Raw genomic sequence first — 19,148 nt, 5'->3', positions numbered from 1 at the left:
TCAATAGTCGTGGCGCACGGACTTAGCTATTCAGGGGCATGTGGGGTCTTCCCCACCCAGGGAATGAACCCAAGTCTCCTGCACTGACTTAACCACCAGACCACCAGGGAAGCCATCAGACACAGAACTTCAGGTCCACAAGCTCACTGAACAAGTGGCAGAAATGACCCAAACCTACACCTCTGCATATGACTTTCAAGAGACAGAAAATGAAAGATAAAAAAAAAAAGAAAGCCTCAAGAAAAGTCAAAAGTGGAAACAGTGTTAGTCGCTAAGTCATGTCCGACTCTTTGCGACCCCATGAACTGTAGCCTGCCAGGCTCCTCTGTCCATGGGATTCTCCAGGCAAGAACACTGGTGTGTGTAGCCACGCCCTTCTCCGGGGGATCTTCCTGACCCAGGGATTGAACCCGGGTCTCCTGCATTGCAGGCATATTCTTTACCGTCTGAGCCACATGGGAAGCCCACCTGGTAGTAATTTTGAAGAGAGCCCTGGAATCCCACCGGACTCATTTAACAAATGATGCAGAGTCAGCATTCTAAGAGCCCTCAGTTAGCTTTGATATAGTAAAAAAAAAAAAAAATTGGTTTTCAATTGCTTACAGATAACAGCAGCTTCTGTACACTACCCTTCCGAGGCAGGACAAGATTAAATCCCGCTGTAGCTCAGAAATCTAGTGAAGTCATTGCTTTAGTAGCTGACTATGTCCCGTTAGTTTTTGCTAGGAGGTCTCCTGATTTTCTGTCTTGTCCACCTATAAAACAGCCTTCAATAAAAACATAAGAGCAACAATAATTAAGGAAAGAAAAGGCCTAAGAGGACTTCTAGACATTTCTCGTCCTCTAATGCTGCCTAAAGTGTATTTTTGTTATTGTTGTTCAGTCGCTCGGTGGGGTTGGACTCTTTGCGACCCCATGGACTGCAGCACACTAGGCTTCCCCATCCTTCACCATCTCCTGGAGCTTGTTCAAACTCATGTCCATCGAGTCGATGATGCCATCCAACTGTCTCATCCTCTGTCGCCCCCTTCACCTGCTGACCTCAATTTTTAGCGAGTTTCGAATATCCACATCACTGTCTTTGCAGAGAAAGGTAGTGAGAGATGTAATTAACAGTTGCGGAAAGTTATGTTTCTAAATTGCGGTTCCTCATTGCTCTTGCATTTCTGTCTCCTTTGATCTTGGTTTGAATTCTTCACAGGGACTCTGACGTGTTTTCTTAAACAATGTTTCCACTGTTCCTTTCAGTTGCTTGGTACGCAGACTCACACGAAAGTATAGATGAACGCAGCTGCCAATAACGAGTCAAAACACATTGGAACAACAATACGTTCTTTGGTGAATACTCTCAAGACACCACGATTCTCTTAGTTTCAGGAAAGCTATCTTAACCTCCAGTGAAATTGCAGTGCTCCCTAAACTAGCTTGGTTCATTGAGGAAGAGCTTTGTTGGGGCTTAAAATGGGGAGATGTGTCTTTGGGCGGAAGTGGTGACCTGCTCATCTCCTATTTCATGTGAACCCACGTTCCTCTTCCACACCGAAGGGGCTACCCCTCCATACTGCTCTTAGGTCTTCCCACTACAGGGTTAATGCCTTCCCCACCCTCATCTCCGAGAAATACACTTCATATCTACTTACTTTTGTTGAAATTGTGGCATTGGAGAAGACGCTTGAGAGTCTCTCGGACTTCAAGGAGATCCAACCAGCCCATCCTAAAGGAAATCAGTCCTGAATATTCATTGGAAGGACTGATGCTGAAGTTGAAGCTCCAATCCTTTGGTCCTGTAATGCAATGAACTGACTCACTGGAAAAGACCCCGATGCAAGATTGAAGGGAGAAGGAAAAGGGGATGACAGAGGATGAGATGGTTGGATGGCATCACTGACTTGATGGACATGAGTCCAGGAGTTGGTAATGGACAGGGGAGTCTGGCGTGCTGTGGTCCATGGGGTGGCAAAGAGTCAGACACGACTGAGTCACTGAACTGAACTGTAGTCCCCTTCTCCTCCTGCCTTCAGTCTTTCCCAGCATCAGGGTGTTTTCCAATGAGTCAGTTCTTCACATCAAGTGGCCAAAGGATTGGAGCTTCAGTTTCAGCATCAGTCCTTCCAATGAATATTTAAGACTAATTTCCTTTAGGATTGACTTGTTTGATCTCCTTCCGTCCAAGGGAATCACAGGAGTCTTCTCCAACACCACAGTTCAAAAGCATCACTTCTTTGGCGTTGAGCTTTCTTTATGGGCCAACTCTAACATCAATACACAACTCCTGGAAAAACCATAGCTTTGACTATATGGGCCTTTGTCAACAAAGTAATGTCTCTGCTTTTTAATATGCTGTCTAGGTTAGTCATAGCTTTTCTTCCAAGGAGCAAAGCGTCTTTTAATTGAATGCCTGCCGTCACCATCTGCAGTGATTTTGGAGCCCAAGAAAATAAAGTCTGTCTTTAATATTCAAAGGGGTTTTCAAAGGGGTTTTAACATCTCACAATTATGCCCTGGGACCTAATATGCCCTTTACATCAGACTTTTGGGACTTTTTCTATCTTTCTTCCCTGTTTCTTCTCCTTCCTCTCTATGGCTCCTTCTCCTCTTCCCCGTCTCATCTTTCCCACCAACACTGAGACCCACACAGGTGATTCAGACTGAAGTTAGGGCCACTTTGAAGTAAGGGTTAGAAATGCAAGGGTGTGTGGCCGTCCCACCTCGGAAAGAACCCTTCCAGAACTTTGAAGTCGATGGTCATTCCTACCTGAGGAATGCCATTATCTCTGCCCTTTCAGCCTGGACACTTTATTCCATACATACTTGTTTACTTTCTCTACAAGCAGGTATGGCGATGGGGGAGAAATTCCTGGAACGGGGAGGATCCACACAATTTGCAAGAACTTGAGAGCGATGTCTGAGCACGCCTGCCTTTATAGGCTGCATTCACCACCGTTCCTTGTCTCCGCTGTGAAGCAGGAGGTGGGAAGAGAATGAGGTTTATACAGACGTTTCTTTATTTTTTTTTTTAGGTTTCCCGGGAACAATGCTGTCGTTGTTTAATTTATGTAGCTGCTCTGTTGCTCACGCTTCCCTTACTTTGTAATATGAGTCATTAACTCAATTTTAGTTATTACCTTTAACGCTCCCTCTCAACCTACCGAAAGTTGGATTTCTTTCCGCACAAGTCACTTACTCTGTCTTGAAATATCTTGCAGGGCTTAATGTGATTTTCGTGGAGAGGGCACGGTTTACCAGAATTTTCTTCTGAGAATGTACATTTGAATACCAAATGTAGTTTACATATCCGCAGTCACAGCTGTGGCAAGGATGAATTCAGAATTAACACATCTTCTTGGAGGAGATTAAAGTTGGAAGACTGTTCCTTGGGATGTGCTAACAGAAGCTGGTACCTCCAATTCTGTAATTCCATGATGGCTCCCCTCATTCCATTGGGGAGAGTGAGTAATAAAATTTGTATGCAGTCCTTTCCCCAAGATGGAATTTGTAAGCATATTGCTTGTTAAAATTCATAGTCAAGTGCTAATAAAAGGAATGCTTTCCCATATGGCATTGTCTAATGCTTGCCGTTCTATAAATTTTCTTTAGATGACTTTATTTTTTCTATAAATTTTCTTTAGATGACTTTATTTACATCTATAAAAAGATTGTCAGCATGATTATTTCTTAAATGATTTACACTTGACTTTGTATACAAGCCTTCATTCAGTTTTTCATATTCTCATGCTGAATCTCTAGGACGCTGAATCTCTTCTCTACAGGAAGCAAACTGCTAAGTCGCTTCAGTCGTGTCTGACTCTGGGATCCCATAGACGACAGCCCAGCAGGCTCCCCCGTCCCTGGGATTCTCCAGGCAAGAACACTGGAGTGGGTTGCCATTTCCTTCTCCAATGCATGAAAGTGAAAAGTGAAAGTGAAGTCGCTCAGTCGTGTCCAACTCTTCTCGACCCCATGGACGGCAGCCTACCAGGCTCCTCCGTCCATTGGATTTTCCAGGCAAGAGTACTGGAGTGGGGTGCCATAGGATGCAAACTAGTAAAGCCATTTTCTGAAGTCTCGACCTAGTGAAGATGAACAGTTTGTTCATCTCTATTTCCTTCTTTTCGGTTCCTCATGACCTAATGATTAAAGTGTAATTTCTTTTATGACTCCCTATTCCATTCATTTATTATTCAGCCAGTATTCTTTAAGATCATGAGGAAGCCAGTGGTGAGGGGGGGATACAGACACATTTTGTATTTGAGGAACTCATAGGCAGCGGGGTCGGGGGGGTGAGGTGGTGATGATCATTAAGGAAAAACAATACAAATACGTTTATACTTGACCACCATTTAGAGTGCTTTGGAACAGAAGTGCAGGGAGGCCAGGGCATGTGCCGCTGGGGAGCTGTCGTAATCAGGGAGTCCGGCATCAGGGAGGGCTTCCTGGAAGAAGTGGCATGGAAGTTGCCTTGGGGAGCGGACAAGTCCCGGATGGGAGAACAGCACTTACAGAGGTTCTCATTCCTGGACAGGCTGCCAGGTGTCAGGAAATGAAGCAGAGAGCGTGCCCAGACCCTGGGTTCCAGTGGTGGGGGCCACAGGGGAGGGCTGGGTGTTTGAGGGGGTAGGTTTGTGTGGTCCGATAGTGTTTTCCTGTAGAATTCAGTTCACTGTGAGATAATTGTCGAATGTAGAGGGAAATTTATGGGGAGGGGTTAATGAAAAGGTTGCTTGTTTACTGAGGATGTGAAAGTGAAGTGAAGTCACTCAGTCGTGTCCAACTCTTAGCGACCACGTGGACTGCAGTCTACCAGGCTCCTCCGTCCATGGGATTTTCCAGGCAAGAGTACTGGAGTGGGTTGCCGTTGCCTTCTCTGTTACTGAGGATAATTCATAACAAAAGAACTTGTACTGTAAACAACAAATATAAACATTGAGCTTTTTTTTTTTCTCTTCTCTTTAAGTAGATTTTGTTTTAGAGCTTCTTAGCTTCACAAAGGGAGAAGGAAATGGTAACCCACTACAGTGTTCTTGCCTGGAGAATCCCCGGGACTGGGGAGCCGGGTGGGCTGCTGTCTATGGGGTCGCACAGAGTCGGACACGACTGAAGCAACTTAGCAGCAGCAGCAGCAGCTTCACAAAAAAATTGAGCAGAAAATACCAAGAGTTCCCATACACCCCATGGCCACATATATGCACAGCCTCACTTGTTACCAACATCCCACCCTAGTGGTACATCTGCTATGCTAAGGAACCGCCACTGACGCATCGTCATCACCCCAGGTCCACAGTTTTCATCAGGGCTCATCTTGTGCATCCCGTGAGTTTTGGACAAATGCATAATGGCATGTGTCCACCATGACAGTGTCACACAGAGTTGGTTCATTGCCCTAAAAATCCTCTGTAGTCTACCTGTTCATCCCTCCCTCCCCGCAACCCCTGGCCACCACTGATCCGTTTACTGTCTCCATAGCTTTGCCTTTACTAGAACGTCACAGAGCTGGAATCATACAATGCGTAGCCTTTTCAGATTGTCTTCTTTCACTTAGCAATATGCATTTAAGTTTCCTGAGACATATTTAGAATGGATGTATAGTTGTGATGGTCACTAGCAAAGACTCATTAAAAAAAAAAGTACTTTGAGGGACTTTGCTGGTGGTCCGATGGCCAAGACTCTGCGCTCCCAATGCAAGTGTCCTGGGATGGATCCCCGGTCAGGGAAGTAGTTTAAACATGGGCCACAATTAAAAAGAGTTTGCATGCTGCAATTAAAGATCTGCTTGCTGTAACTAAGAATGGCTGCAGCCAAATGAATAAAAATAAATGTTTAAAAAAATTTTTTTAATACTTTGAGCCATGAAAATGTCTAATCCCAATCGAAGTCTCTGAACACCCCTCTTAGCTGCTGTTGAATATACGAGAAACTTGTGAGTATATCGACAATACAAAGGAATATCCTTGCAACGATGAATGAAATCAAGTATTTTATTTCTTAATTCCAAGGTCACAGAAAAATATTCTGGATTAAAAGGAAATTCCTAAATTTCAATCCATGCCCTCTTTTTAAAAACCCTCCATTTACCATAAAAAGAAAATCGATTGAGTCACAGCTAATGATATTGGGGTTTCAAAGGGCTGATTTGTTAAGCTTCAGTCTGTCATGGGTTCTCTGGAATGGTTTCAGGTCAGATGTTCCGTCTTGCTGTTGGGCACTCATTCAGTGTCACGTTCCTGAAACTGCACCCTGGTTAGTCCTTATGGGTTATGCCACAACATCACCTCCAAAACAAGGGGGATCTGTTCTAATTCTCTTTTTTCTCGGCAAATGACTGTATTGAGATAGCTAGTTTTCATCTGTCTTTATCCTTCCCTTGTGGGTCGTCTTTGAGTGAAGTGTTTTCTTTACTTGAAGCTTTTGAAGAATTATTATTTTTTTTCTTGAAGGGAAAAATCAAAAGGCTGGAAATGAAGCGACTTTGAAAATATCATTGAAATAGTGTCTGGGTGCAGCTGACTGAACTTACACAAACTCTTTGAAAGTTGGACTGACTGGCATTCATGTTTGATCCCGTTAAACCAATAAAATACAGGATGTAATCTTTCTATAATTACCAAAGTCCCACTGTCTGATGCTACCTGGAGGTTAAAGTGATGATTCTAGAGGCAAATATCTTTCATGCCTAATGTACTTTGGCCTTTATTTTTGCTGGCTTTCAGCCAGAGTGAGACTTTATTGGAGATACTGTATTTTATTTTTTGTTGTCAAGTGGCTTAACTGCTGAAGGCTATTGTAATCCGGCTAAAAACTTCCCCCCGGGCGGGATGTTGAAATGCTCAGGGGTTTTATATTTGTCCATTGCTCCTCTGCTCAGAGAGCATTCCAGGTAAGCTGCATAGGTGGATGGTGGGGAGTTCTTGCACACCTGGCCCAAACACAGGGGCCGGAGCTAATCGGGGATTTACAGACATCCGCCATGCCATTAGGCAGGGTTCTTAGAAGTTCTTTGTACAGATAAATTGTGTGGAAGATGCTGATTGATAAAACCAAAAGCATAGGGCAGCTGCAAAACCTTGTCATGGGCGGGCTTGGTGGGGGGTGATTGCTTTAAAGAAAACAGGAAACTCAAAACCCCAAAAGGAAATAGAGACACTTTGGGTAGGAAAATGTGTGTGTGTGTGTGTGTGTGTGTAGAAAATTTCTACGTGGAGAAAACTCCATGAGTAAATTCAAAAGTCAAACAATGTACTGGAAATCTTTTACTTAAAGCAGTAAATAACAGGCAAATTATGACTAAGTCTAATTGGTCCTAATAGCTGCTACAGTATCTAAGAAGAGGCTGGACTCTCCAAAATAGAAATGCTCAAATGCAGAGACAGTTCTCCGTAGAGGAAATACAAATGGCCAATAAAAGGCAATTAAAGCAATTGCCCTCTCATCACATTGGCCAATGTTGGAAAATTGCTACCGCTCAGAGAAGAGCTGACTCACTGGAAAAGACCCTGATGCTGGGAAAGATTGAGGGCAGGAGGAGAAGGGGACGACGGAGGATGAGATGGTTGGATGGCATCACCAACTCAACAGACGTGAGTTTGAGTAAGCTCCAGCAGTTGGTCATAGACAGGGAGGCCTGGTGTGCTGCAGTCCATGGGGTCGCAAAGAGTCAGACACGACTGAACTGAACTGAACTGAAGGGAAGAAAATACGGTACTTCCCACCCCAACCCGACCCATCTCAGTACCCCAAACCCCCTCACCTCTGAGCCTCACTAATAAGAGGCTCCAGTTAGCATGGGGTGCGTGTTGTACACGGGAGCTGGGAGGTTGAAAGTCCAGGATGACTGTTCCAGTCCTCAGAACAAAAATAATGGCAAACATAGTAAAATTTATAATCACAATCGTCTTTGTTGTTTTTTTAAACATCTAACTCTGTGCCACCCATTTTGCTAAACACTTTACGTGGATTATCTTTTTAATCTTCCCCAGCAAGCTATGACATCCTATCTTTTGTAATAAAAAAAGTTAACGATTATAATCGTAATAAACCTTTCATGCCTGCTTGCTGTGGCCCCCAATATTTCTTTCTAAGGACAGCTTTTCATTTTTTATGATTAATGGGAGATTTGGCCTCAAATGAAAGCGCTTCGGTGGAGGAAATGCGTTGGTATTAAATCCCAGGAAAATGTCAATGACAGATGGGCTCAGAGGCTGTCGGGATAGGGTGTGCAGGCCAACGGGACCTGCGGCAATGTGTGTCTCAGCCTGGGGCTGGCAGTCGTGTTTGCGTTTGCCAGGCGGCTGAAGGCACCCTTCCCTGGTTTCGTCTGTTGTTGAGATTTGACCATTTTACCTGCAAAGCGAACAGAAGGATTCTAACCAAGATGTGCCATGAATGGATCTTCTCACAGCTCTAATTTTTGTTGTTATTATTTTTTTAACCCTCTGATATATACTAAGTGAAAAGTGTTCTTTCCAGTAATTTGTAACCTGCTCCGCTTCCTGCGTGTTCACCCCATCTCCTCTGCTATTCCCTGCTCCAGCCGCGCCACCTGATCTGATATTCTCCGAGCTTACAATGTTGGGAACTCTCTGGTCCGATTCCTACTCTCCTTGTGGTTTACACACCTGGAGATTTCATTCACAGCCCGCTCTCAGCCTCTGTCTGTCTCCCTCGCTTTTCTTTACCACGGCACTCGTAGCTGAGTTTCACCACTGGTTGCAGAATGTGTGTGTGTGTATATATATATATATTATTTGCCCTCTTTGACTCCGAGTGCCTTCAGTGTCAAATGGGCAGAGGAAGCTTGTGTGGTCCGTGGATTGATCATGTAGGTGACTATGACAGATAACCAGAGCAAATGCTTGTACTGTCTCAATCATGATATTTATCGATAATACTCAGGTCAGTAGCATATGACCCCGCTGGTAATATTTTTGTCAGCCCATCAATGGGGGCAGGGAGCAGTTGCCATGACTGCTTCTGAAGCTCTGGGCACCCTTGCAATTGGCCTAAGAAGCTGGTCCAGTTGCCAGTGTGAAGATTTCAAGTGGAGCGGAAACAGGAAGCCCTGTCTCCAGGACCACACTCCCATTGAGGAGCTTAAGACTCAGATCAGGGGAAAGAGATCCCAGAGCAGGAGGGTGTGTGAGGCATCTCTCAAGAGCAGAGGCAGAGCTGTAGAGGGCCTGCCCGTGTGTCCAGGGGAAGGAAGACCTGGAGGGGAAGCTGGTGGAAGCCGGTCCCAGGTCAGGGATCCCAGGGCAAGGGGCAGGACATGCTGACCTGACTCAGGAAGGCAGAAGGTCCTCAGACCACACTGTTGTTGTCATGGAGTCGCTCAGTCGTGTCCGACTCTTTACAACCCCACGGACTGTAGCCCCGCCAGGCTCTTCCATCCACAGGATTTTCCAGGCAAGAATACGGGACTGGGTTGCCATCCCCTTCTCCAGGGGATATTCCTGACCTAGGGATTGAACCCAGGTCTTCCGCATTGTAGGCAGATTCTTCATCAGCTGAGCCACAAGGGAAGCCCAAGAATACTGGAGTGGGTAGCCTTTCCCGTCTCCAGGGGATCTTCCCAACCCAGGGTCTCCTGCACTGGCAGGAAGATTCTTGTCTATCTGAGCCACCAGGGAAGCCCCCCTCAGACCATGACCCTGCTGAAGGAGGTGGTCAAGATCTGGCCTTGACCTAGTCTCCAAGGTTGGGAGTCCATTCGCTTTAGCCCTGTGTCTCTTTGGAAGGAACCTCACTGGTTCCCATCTCTGGGGTGTGAGCACGGGGCACTCAAGTTGGGGTCAGGCTGTGGTCTGGCCAGACCTGGTCCTTGGAAGTCCCAGCAGGACCCAACCCCACATGGGACAGGCCACAGAAACCCTCCCAGACAGGACGACGAGGAGAGAAGTTCTCCGGATGCCCCAGACCCTGCCCCCAGCGTTGCCATAACAGCATACTTCTCAGCGTTTGGCCCCGGCTTCTTGCTGCTGTTGTTAACCCTCTTTATGGGCCTCTCAGGCGGCTCAGTGGAAAGGAACCCGTCTGTTAATGCTGGAGATGCAGGTTTGATCCCTGTATCTCCAGCAAGATGTCCTGGAGATGGGAATGGCTACCCCACTCCAGTATTCTTGCCTGGGAAATCTCACGGACAGAGGAGCCTGGTGGGCTACAGTCCCAGGGCTCGCAAAGACTCAGACATGACTGAGACATGTCTGAACACAGCACACCCTGCTTGTGACCCATACCTTGGTCTGCCTAAAGCCCTTGTGAATTTTGTCTCCAGTTTTTATGAAAACCATGATGGCCTCTTTCTTGAACACATTATTGCCAGTAATTAAACCATGTCCACTGTTTGTCCAGCTTTGGCCCCCACCCACTCTATTACATTCTTATTTCTCTGATACCAATCCTACAGAAGACCATGCCTGACCTCAGTCCAGGCTGTTCATACACAGCTCCAGCCCTTATTGATGGACAGGTAGGTATTGATAATGTAGGGAGATATCAGTGGGCACCACTGAGGTTGGGTGCAGCTCAGCGAGGGGGTAAGGAGGTTAATACCAGATTATCTAAAATTGTTAGGGGCATTCAGCAAATTTGGGGGAGTTAAGCTTGTAAAGGAGACTTGAGTTAGTGTGACGGAGACACTTAATGGGGAAAGCTTTCCTGCAGGACTGAGATCTTTTAGCCAAATGATTTTTAGATAGAAGAGGGGAATTTCTAATCCTAAACAGTTGAGATCTACCCTGTGATTTTGAGAATCCTGCATTAGGAAGATATGTTATTGTGAATGGAAGAGCAGATATCCATACAATAGGATATGACGTAAAATAAGAATGAATGAAGTATTGATGTATGTGACAGTACGGATGAAGCAAAAAGACCGCTGTTCACTTGCTAAAGCTGTGTCCAACTGTTCGCGACTTCATGGACTGTAGTACGCTAAGCTTCTCTGTCCTTTACTGTTTCTCCTGGAGCTTGCTCAAACTCACGTTCATTGAGTCGGTGATGCCATCTCATCCTCTGTCGCCCTCTTCTCCTTCTGCCTTCAATCTTTCCCAGTATCAGGGTCTTTTCTAATGAGTCGGCTCTTTGCATCAAGTATCAGAGCTTCAGCTTCAGCATCAGTCCTTCCAGTGAATATTCACGATGGATTTCCTTTAGGATGGACTGGTTTGATCTCTTTGCTGTCCAAGGGACTCTCAAGAGCATAATGTAAAACAAGATGAAGCGAAATAATCCAGACACAGAAGACTACGTATGCTCTGATTCCATTTACATGAAGTGTCCAGGGTAAGGAAATTTCTAGAGAAAGAATGTATGTTAGTGGTTGTCAGAGTCTGAGGAGAGGGACTGCAAAACGGACAGCTTTGTGTCAGAGGTGATGAAAAAGTCCAACAATGAGTGATGATGGTGGCACTGCCTTTCTACTAAAAACCACTGAATTATACAGTTTAAATGAGTGATTTTTGGATATGTGAAGTATATATCAGTAAATTTGTAATACGAATATTTTTTAAAAGGTATATTATTGGTTCAATGTTCTTTTGAGTGCAAACAAAGGTGATACTATTCTATTCACTATGACATTCTTAAAATTAAAAGTTTAGGCATTCAGCCATAGGTAATGGGCTACTTTAATCTCGTAGCCACTTTGAGCTTCAGAGAACAGGAGGTCAGAGCATCTTAATTACCAGGTGACCATTTCCATTAGCTCTCCCAACCTATCCCAACCTAGCACAGTCTGATGTAAAGTATCACAATCCAACCAAAATTTTAGTCATGTACGATGACAAGTTTCAAACAGAAATTCAGAATCCAGGGATAATAAATCATAGTCCTACAGAACTGTAATTCGGTAAGATACATGCAGCCCTATATTCATGGTGTCACTATTTACAACAGCCAAGATATGGAAGTAGTGTAAATATCCGTCAACAGATGAGTAGGTAAAGAAACTTATATATACAATAAAATACTAGTCAGCCACAGAAAACAATGAGATAATGCCATTGGCAGCAACACGGACGGATGCAGAGATTATCATACCAAGTGAAATAAGTCAGACAGAGAAAGATCAGTAGCATATGATGTCACTTACGTGTAGAATCTAAAATACGACCCAAGTGAACTTATCTATGAAGCGGAAAGAGACTCATAGACATACAGCACAGGCTGATGGTTGTCAAGGGGGTGGGGTGGTGGAGAGGGGCGAATTGGGAGTTTGGGGTTAGCAGGTGGAAACACACACACATATATAGAATGAATAGACAAGGTTCTACTTTAGAGTGGCAATGGAGAAGGCAATGGCACCCCAATCAGGTGCTCTTGCCTGGAAAATCCCATGGGTGGAGGAGCCTGGTGGGCTGCAGTCCATGGGGTCTCGAAGAGTCGGACACGACTGAGCGACTTCACTTTCACTTTCACTGTAGAGTGCAGGGAACTGTACTCAATCAGCTCAGTTCAGTCGCTCAGTCATGTCCGACTCTTTGTAACCCCATGGACTGCAGCACGCCAGGCCTCCCTGTCCATCACCAACTCCCAGAGTTTACTCAAACTCGTGTCCATTGAGTCGGTGATGCCATCCGACCATCTCATCCTCTGTTGTCCCCTTCTCCTCCTGCCTTCAATCTTTCCCAGCATCAGGGTCTTTTCAAAGGAGTCAGATTTTTGCATCAGGTGGCCAAAGGATTGGAGTTTCATCTTCAGCATCAGTCCTCATTCACTCAATATCCTCTGATAAACCATAATGGAAAAGAATATGAAAAAATGTGTGTATATATATGTGTATATATGTATGTGTGTGTGTATAACAAAGTCACTCAGTACAGCAGAAATTAACACATTACAAATCAGCTATACTTCAATAAAATCAATTTGAATTTGAATAAATCCTAGTCCTGGCATTTGGTATGTTTGAGTGCTTTGTGCGTATCCCCTCACTTAGTTATACCACTGACCACATGCAAGAGCTAATGTCTTTATGCTTTACAGATGGATGAACTGAGGGACAGACATAGTAAGTCCCTTGTCCAGAGTCACACATGGAGAGAAGGGGGAAAGAGAGAGAGAGAGATAGATTGAGAGAGAGAGAGAGAGAGAGAGAGAAAGTTTTCCCCATGGGATCTGACTTCCAGGCTCAAACTCTTTTTACTGATTAGTTGAAATTGAAAAGCCTCCAGTAAGACACCTCTGCAGGTCATTTTCCTGCTGGTCTGTATTTCATCACTCAGCACACCCCTGAGAGATGGCTCACACACTTTTCCTTCCCAAAACAGCTTGAAATTGTTCATTATTTTATAAGTATTTATATCATGCAGTCAAGGGCAAAACACGATTTCCATTAGAAACCCACTTTTCTGTTTTAGAAAGAAAGATGTAGCAGGGTGGCAGGTTGGTCTTTCATTAGGGCGGATATTTTAAAATTATATTAATGCACGCAGGTGTATGTAGTTTTCAAATAGAAAAGTATCTAATGAGTCAATGCTTCTTTTTTCGTTTTGCAGAACAATGGTTCCCTGGTTTGGTGCCAGAATCACAAGCAATGTTCAAAGGTATGTTCCCTACAACTGTATCAGTGTTTTTTTTTTAATTAATTTTGGAATAAGTGTAGAGTCACAGGAAGCCACAAAGGTAGTAAGAGAGAAATCACATGTACTGTTCACCCTCTTTCCACCAATGTTTATACCTTATATATTCATAGCACAGTATTACAAGCAGAAAATCATCATTGGTACAAGGGATGTATTAATATAGTTTTGTAAGGTTTTTATCACATGTATAGGTTCCGTTAATGTAGTCACTGCTTCAATCAAGATTATCAGTATTTCTATATATTACCTTATTTGTCTCTCCATTCTATAGTTATTTTAGTCAAAAATGTTTTTAAGAAGAAAACATCTTCTGATTCCACCAGAGGACTTAATGCATTCGACTTACAGCTCAGTTATTTTGTATGTGTTTACTTTGTGGGCAGGAACTGCTCATTAAGTAATTCGATTCTTTAACTAAGCAGTCTCTTTTCTATTTCTGAGTATTTCTTATTGCACACCCATATTCTAAATTTCACATTATTCTCATTCATATGTTTGATGGCGTAAATTTCTCAGTCTCAAAACATCATAAGCTATAAGAATCTGTATGTGTGTGTATATATGTAGTATACATGTAGGTATATGCTTCAGCTCTAGTCTGAAAGTTGGCTTTATATTCAGATAGTATAAGTGAATACAGTTGAAACCTGCTATACATACTGGAGTGCTTTGCGATTGTAGTAGAGTTTGCTGAATTTTCTTTCGTGGGTGCTACTATTAGACTGAAAATTGAAGCATTCTTTTATTTTACAGTCAAAATTGTATAATCGTGTGAATGTGAAATAATTTGGTGAAAGCAAGCTTTGCTTATCTCTGACTCTCGAGATTCTGGGCCTAAATGGAATGTCTGGTTTATGATCCTTTTCCTTTTTATATAGTATCGTAAACATTGGCCGTCATAAGACATTTTCTGGTATTTGTTATATTAATTGTTCTTCAACTAGTGTTGAATTTGTTTATGTCGTCACTACAGAAAAAGATTGTGGGTGTGTGTGTATAAGAATATATGGCTACGTGACTAAATTTCATAAGTAGTTTTTTTTTCCAGTTTTGTTGGTTGGGTATTCAGTTCAGTTCAGTTGCTCAGTCGTGTCCAACTCTTTGCCACCCCATGGACTGCAGCACACCAGGCCTCCCTGTCCATCACCAACTCATGGAGTTCACCCAAACTCATGTGCATTGAGTCAGTAATGCCATCCAACCATCTCATCCTCTGTTGTCCCCTTCTCCTCCTGCCCCCAGTCCCTCCCAGAATCAGGGTCTTTTCCAATGAGTCAACTCTTCGCATCAGGTGGCCAAAGTATTGGAGTTTCAGCCTCAGCATCAGTCCTTCCAATGAACACCCAGGACTGGTCTCCTTTAGGATGGACTGATTGGATCTCCTTGCAGTCCAAGGGAATCTCAAGAGTCTTCTCCAACACCACAGTTCAAAAGCATCAATTCTTTGGCGCTCAGCTTTCTTCACAGTCCAACTCTCATGTCCATACATGACCACTGGAAAAACCATAGCCTTGACTAGACGGACCTTTGTTGGCAAAGTATTATCTCTGCTTTTTAATATGCTATCTAGGTTGGTCATAACTTGCCTTCACATGATGGTAATTTTTTTGTATCTGTATTATTTATACTTAGCACCCCCTTTATCCTTACCCCATCAAGAAATTAATTTTTCTATACATTTAAAATTTGAATGGGAGAGATTCATTTGAACTGCTTCTAAAATACCCTAATTAAAGAATATTGCAACTCTGGGGAATACAGATCGTTGAACCATATTTCATAATTGAATGATCAAGGCTGACATGAGAGACTGAATTTCACAAGAACAGAAATCAATTCCTTTTGCCTGAAAGCAAAAATGAATCAATAAGTCACGGCTAACTGCAACAGAACCTTTGGAATATATTACAAAGCTGACATAAATTTCAGGGTTGTCTTTAGTCTGAATCCATGGGGATGAACCTTACATGTTAATCAAAGTTTATCTCCTTTGGATATTATCCTCACTGAGTACATTCGCAGATAATTTGCATTTCTTTTCAGACTTTGAAGCACTGTGTAAGCTTTTCCTCTTGATCTTCTGGTTAATGAAGTGAAGGGTAAGCGATGATAACTCCATTTTACACGTGGGGAAAATCAAGCACATACGTATTGGATAATGGCCCTGAAATAACTCAGCAAATCGGGTGTGGTGGTTGTTCAGTCAGTAAGTCGTGCCTGATTCTTTGTTATCCGACGGACGGTGGCCAGCCAGGATTCTCTGTCCATTGGACTTCCGAGGCAAGCAAATCAATAGAGGCAACTCAAGTTGGGAATGCTGCCTCCATTGTGGTCTTGAATAAAGATCTACAACTTTAAAAACCGTTTTGAACAAATATTGGGACAGAAGAGTTAAAAAAAAAAACCCCACCAAGTCAAAAAGTTATGCAGATGAGATAACTGAATGTATGTTAAAAGATAGAGTTTACATAATATTTCATAGAAAGTTGTTGTTCAGTGGCTAAGTTGTGTCCGACTCTTTGCGACCCCACGGACTACAGCACACCAGGTTTCCCTGTCCTTCACTATCTCCCCAACTTTACTCAAACTCATGTCCATTGAGTCAGTGATGCCATCCAACCATCTCATCCTCTGTCGTCCCCTTCTTCCTGCCCTCAATCTTTGCCAGCATCAGAGTCATTTCAAATTTTACACATTTCAAATGAGTTGACTCTTCACATCAGGTGAACAAAGCATTGGAGCTTCAGCTTCAGCATCAGTCCTTCCAGTGAATATTCAGGACTGATCTTCTTTAGGATGGACTGGTTGGATCTCCTTGCAGTCCAAGGGACCCTCAAGAGTCTTCTCCAGCACCACAGTTCCAAAGCATCAATTCTTTGGTGCTCAGACTTCTTTATGGTCCAACTCTCGCATCCACAGATGACTACTGGAAACACCATAGCTTTGTCTATACAGACCTTTGTTGGCAAAGGGACGTCTCTACTTTTTATAGAAAGTACACAGTTTCTAATTAGTTCTGGTTGCATCTGCAAAGTTGGTCACCATCAAGATCTTTCCAGAACATGGGTTCTTCCTCCCATCCAGTTGCCAGCCTTGTCCAGTCTGCCAGCATCTCTCATCTGGACCAGTCCACGAGCATGCTCTCTGGGCTCCCAGATTCTCCTGTGTGCATGCGGGTGCTGGAAAGACCCTTTCCACGTGTAATCTGAATCATGCTGCCATTTGCCTCACGCCCTTTAATATCTAAGCATCTCCTTCAGTGTAAACACTTTCTCATCTGCCTGTGGTCTCTCTCCACTTCCTCCTGTGTTCAACACCCTTCAATGAGTCTTTTCCTTCCTCCCAGACATCTCCCAATGACGCCCAGCTCACCACGCACCACCGCCTCCCCCGCCACCCCTCATTCACATCTCAGCACAAATGCCGCCTCCTCAGCCTTGCCCTTCTGTATCATCTCCCACACCTTTACAGTGTCCTCAGCCATGTTACACCCTTGCCGTTTTATATACCTATTTCTTTGTCTCTGCGATTCTGTCTCCTTCACCAGAAAATAAGCTTCAGGCAGCCATTGATTGTGTTCCGCTTTGTTCATTGTGGTATCTTGAAGCCTAGAAACGTGTTTGGGTACAGAGTTGTTGCTTACCGAGCATTTGTGTTTTGTGTTTTTTTTTTTTCAACTTTTTATTTAGTATTGGGGTACAGCTGATTAATCACAAACAATGTTGTGATAGTCTCAGGTGAACAGTGAAGGGACTCAGTCATACATATACATGTATCCATTCTCCCGCAAACTCCCCTCCCACCCAGGCTGCCACATGACACTGAGCAGAGCTCCCTGTGCTGTCCAGCAGGTCCTTGCTGGTTCTCCATGTTAGATACAGCAGTGTGTCCATGTCCATCCCAAACTCCCTGACAATCCCTTCCCCCATCCTTCCCCCTGGTGACCATAAGCTTATTACAGAGGACTGAACAGAGTTCCCTGTGCTATACATTAGTTCCTTGCTGGTGATCCATTTTAAATATAACAGAGTACATGTCTATCCCAAACTCACTGATTATTGTCTCCCTGGCAACTGTAAGTGTGTTTTCTAGGTCTGTTGGTCTCTTTCTGTTTTGTAAGTCGTTCGTGTGTATCATGTCTTTGTAGATTCCACATATCAGGTAGGTCATACTGCATTTCCCCCTCTCCATCTGACTTGGGTTCACTTAGCGTGACAATCTCTAGGCCCATAGATGTTGGTGCAGATGGCGAGATTTCATTCTTTGTAACGGCGAGTAATACCCCGTTGTATATATGCACCACAGCTGCTACAGCCTTTCTTCTGTTGGTGTACGTTTGAGCTGTTTCCATGTCTTTGCTGTTGTGGACAGTGCTGCAGTGAATACTGGGGTGCATGTATCCTCCTGGGTCAGGTTTTTCTCTGGATGTGTGCCCAGGAGTGGGATTTCAGGGTCATGTGCGTATGCTAAGTTGCTTCAGTCGTGTCTCACTCTTTGCAACTCCGTGGACTGTAGCCCACCAGGCTCCTCCGTCCATGGCATTTTCCAGGCAGGAATACTGGAGTGGGGTGCCATTTCATTCTCCAAGGGGGCAGGGCCATAGCTCTATTTTTAGTTTTTTAAGGACCCTCCATACTGTTCTCCATAGTGGCTGTACCAATTTACATCCTCACCAACAGTGCAGGAGGATTCCCTTCTCCCTACACCTTCTTCATCATTTATTGTTTGTGGATATTTTTTATGATAGCCATTCTGGCTGGTGCTCATTAAGTATTTGTGAATTATCCATGAATGAAATGTATACATTACATTTTCTTCCTCCTCCAAAGTACATCCTTACTGTACTACCTTCAGGGAAAAAAAAAGGTTATACAATCCATTTTGTATCTGAGTAATGCAGCATGAGCATTTATTCAGTTTAGTCCGGTTGCTCAGTCTTGTCTGACTCTTTGCAACCTCATGAATTGCAGCACACCAGGCTTCCCTGTCCATCACCAACTCCTGGAGCTTGCTTAGACTCATGTCCATCGAGTCAGTGATGCCATCTAACCATCACATCCCCTGTTGTCCCCTTCTCCTCCTGCCTTCAGTCTTTCCCAGCATCAGAGTCTTTCCCAATAAGTCAGCTCTTTGCATCAGGTGGCCAAAGTATTGGAGTTTCAGCTTCAGCATCAGCCCTTCCAATGAATATTCAGGACTGATCTCCTTTAGGATTGACTGGTTGGATCTCCCTGCAGTCCAAGGGACTCTCAAGAGTCTTCTGCAACACCACAGTTCAAAAGCATCAATTCTTCGGCACTCAGCTTTCTTTATGGTCCAACTCTCACATCCATACATGACTACAAGAAAAACGTTAGCTTTGACTGTATGGACCTTTGTCAGTAATGTCTCTGCCTTTTTTTTTTTTTTTTAATATGCTGTCTAGGTTTGTCATAGCTTTTCTTCAAAAGAGCAAGTGTCTTCTAATTTCATGGCTGCAGTCACCATCTGCAGTGACTTTGGAGCCCAAGGAAAAGTCTGTCGTGGTTTCTATTGTTTCCCCATCTATTTGCCATGAAGTGATGGGACCAG

At 43.9% G+C, this 19,148-nt stretch overlaps 1 protein-coding gene across 2 annotated transcripts in view; it reads left to right on the top strand.

Moving 5' to 3' along the window:
* The window catches only part of ANOS1 (anosmin 1), a 211,627-nt gene that overhangs the window by 23,797 nt on the left and 168,682 nt on the right, over positions 1-19,148 (top strand). For both annotated transcript variants that reach the window (XR_011463178.1, XM_070365572.1), the window contains exon 2: positions 13,491-13,538. Coding sequence is in view for 1 of the 2 variants with exons in the window: in XM_070365572.1 (XP_070221673.1) it covers positions 13,491-13,538 (48 nt within the window). In the remaining variant the exon portion in view is untranslated. The remainder of the gene's footprint in view (positions 1-13,490; positions 13,539-19,148) is intronic.

Source organism: Bos mutus, chromosome X (genome assembly GCF_027580195.1).
Source record: "Bos mutus isolate GX-2022 chromosome X, NWIPB_WYAK_1.1, whole genome shotgun sequence".
Classification (NCBI taxonomy): Eukaryota; Metazoa; Chordata; class Mammalia; order Artiodactyla; family Bovidae; genus Bos; species Bos mutus.
Note: the sequence above shows the minus strand (reverse complement) of the source record. Positions and strands in the feature narration are given on the sequence as shown.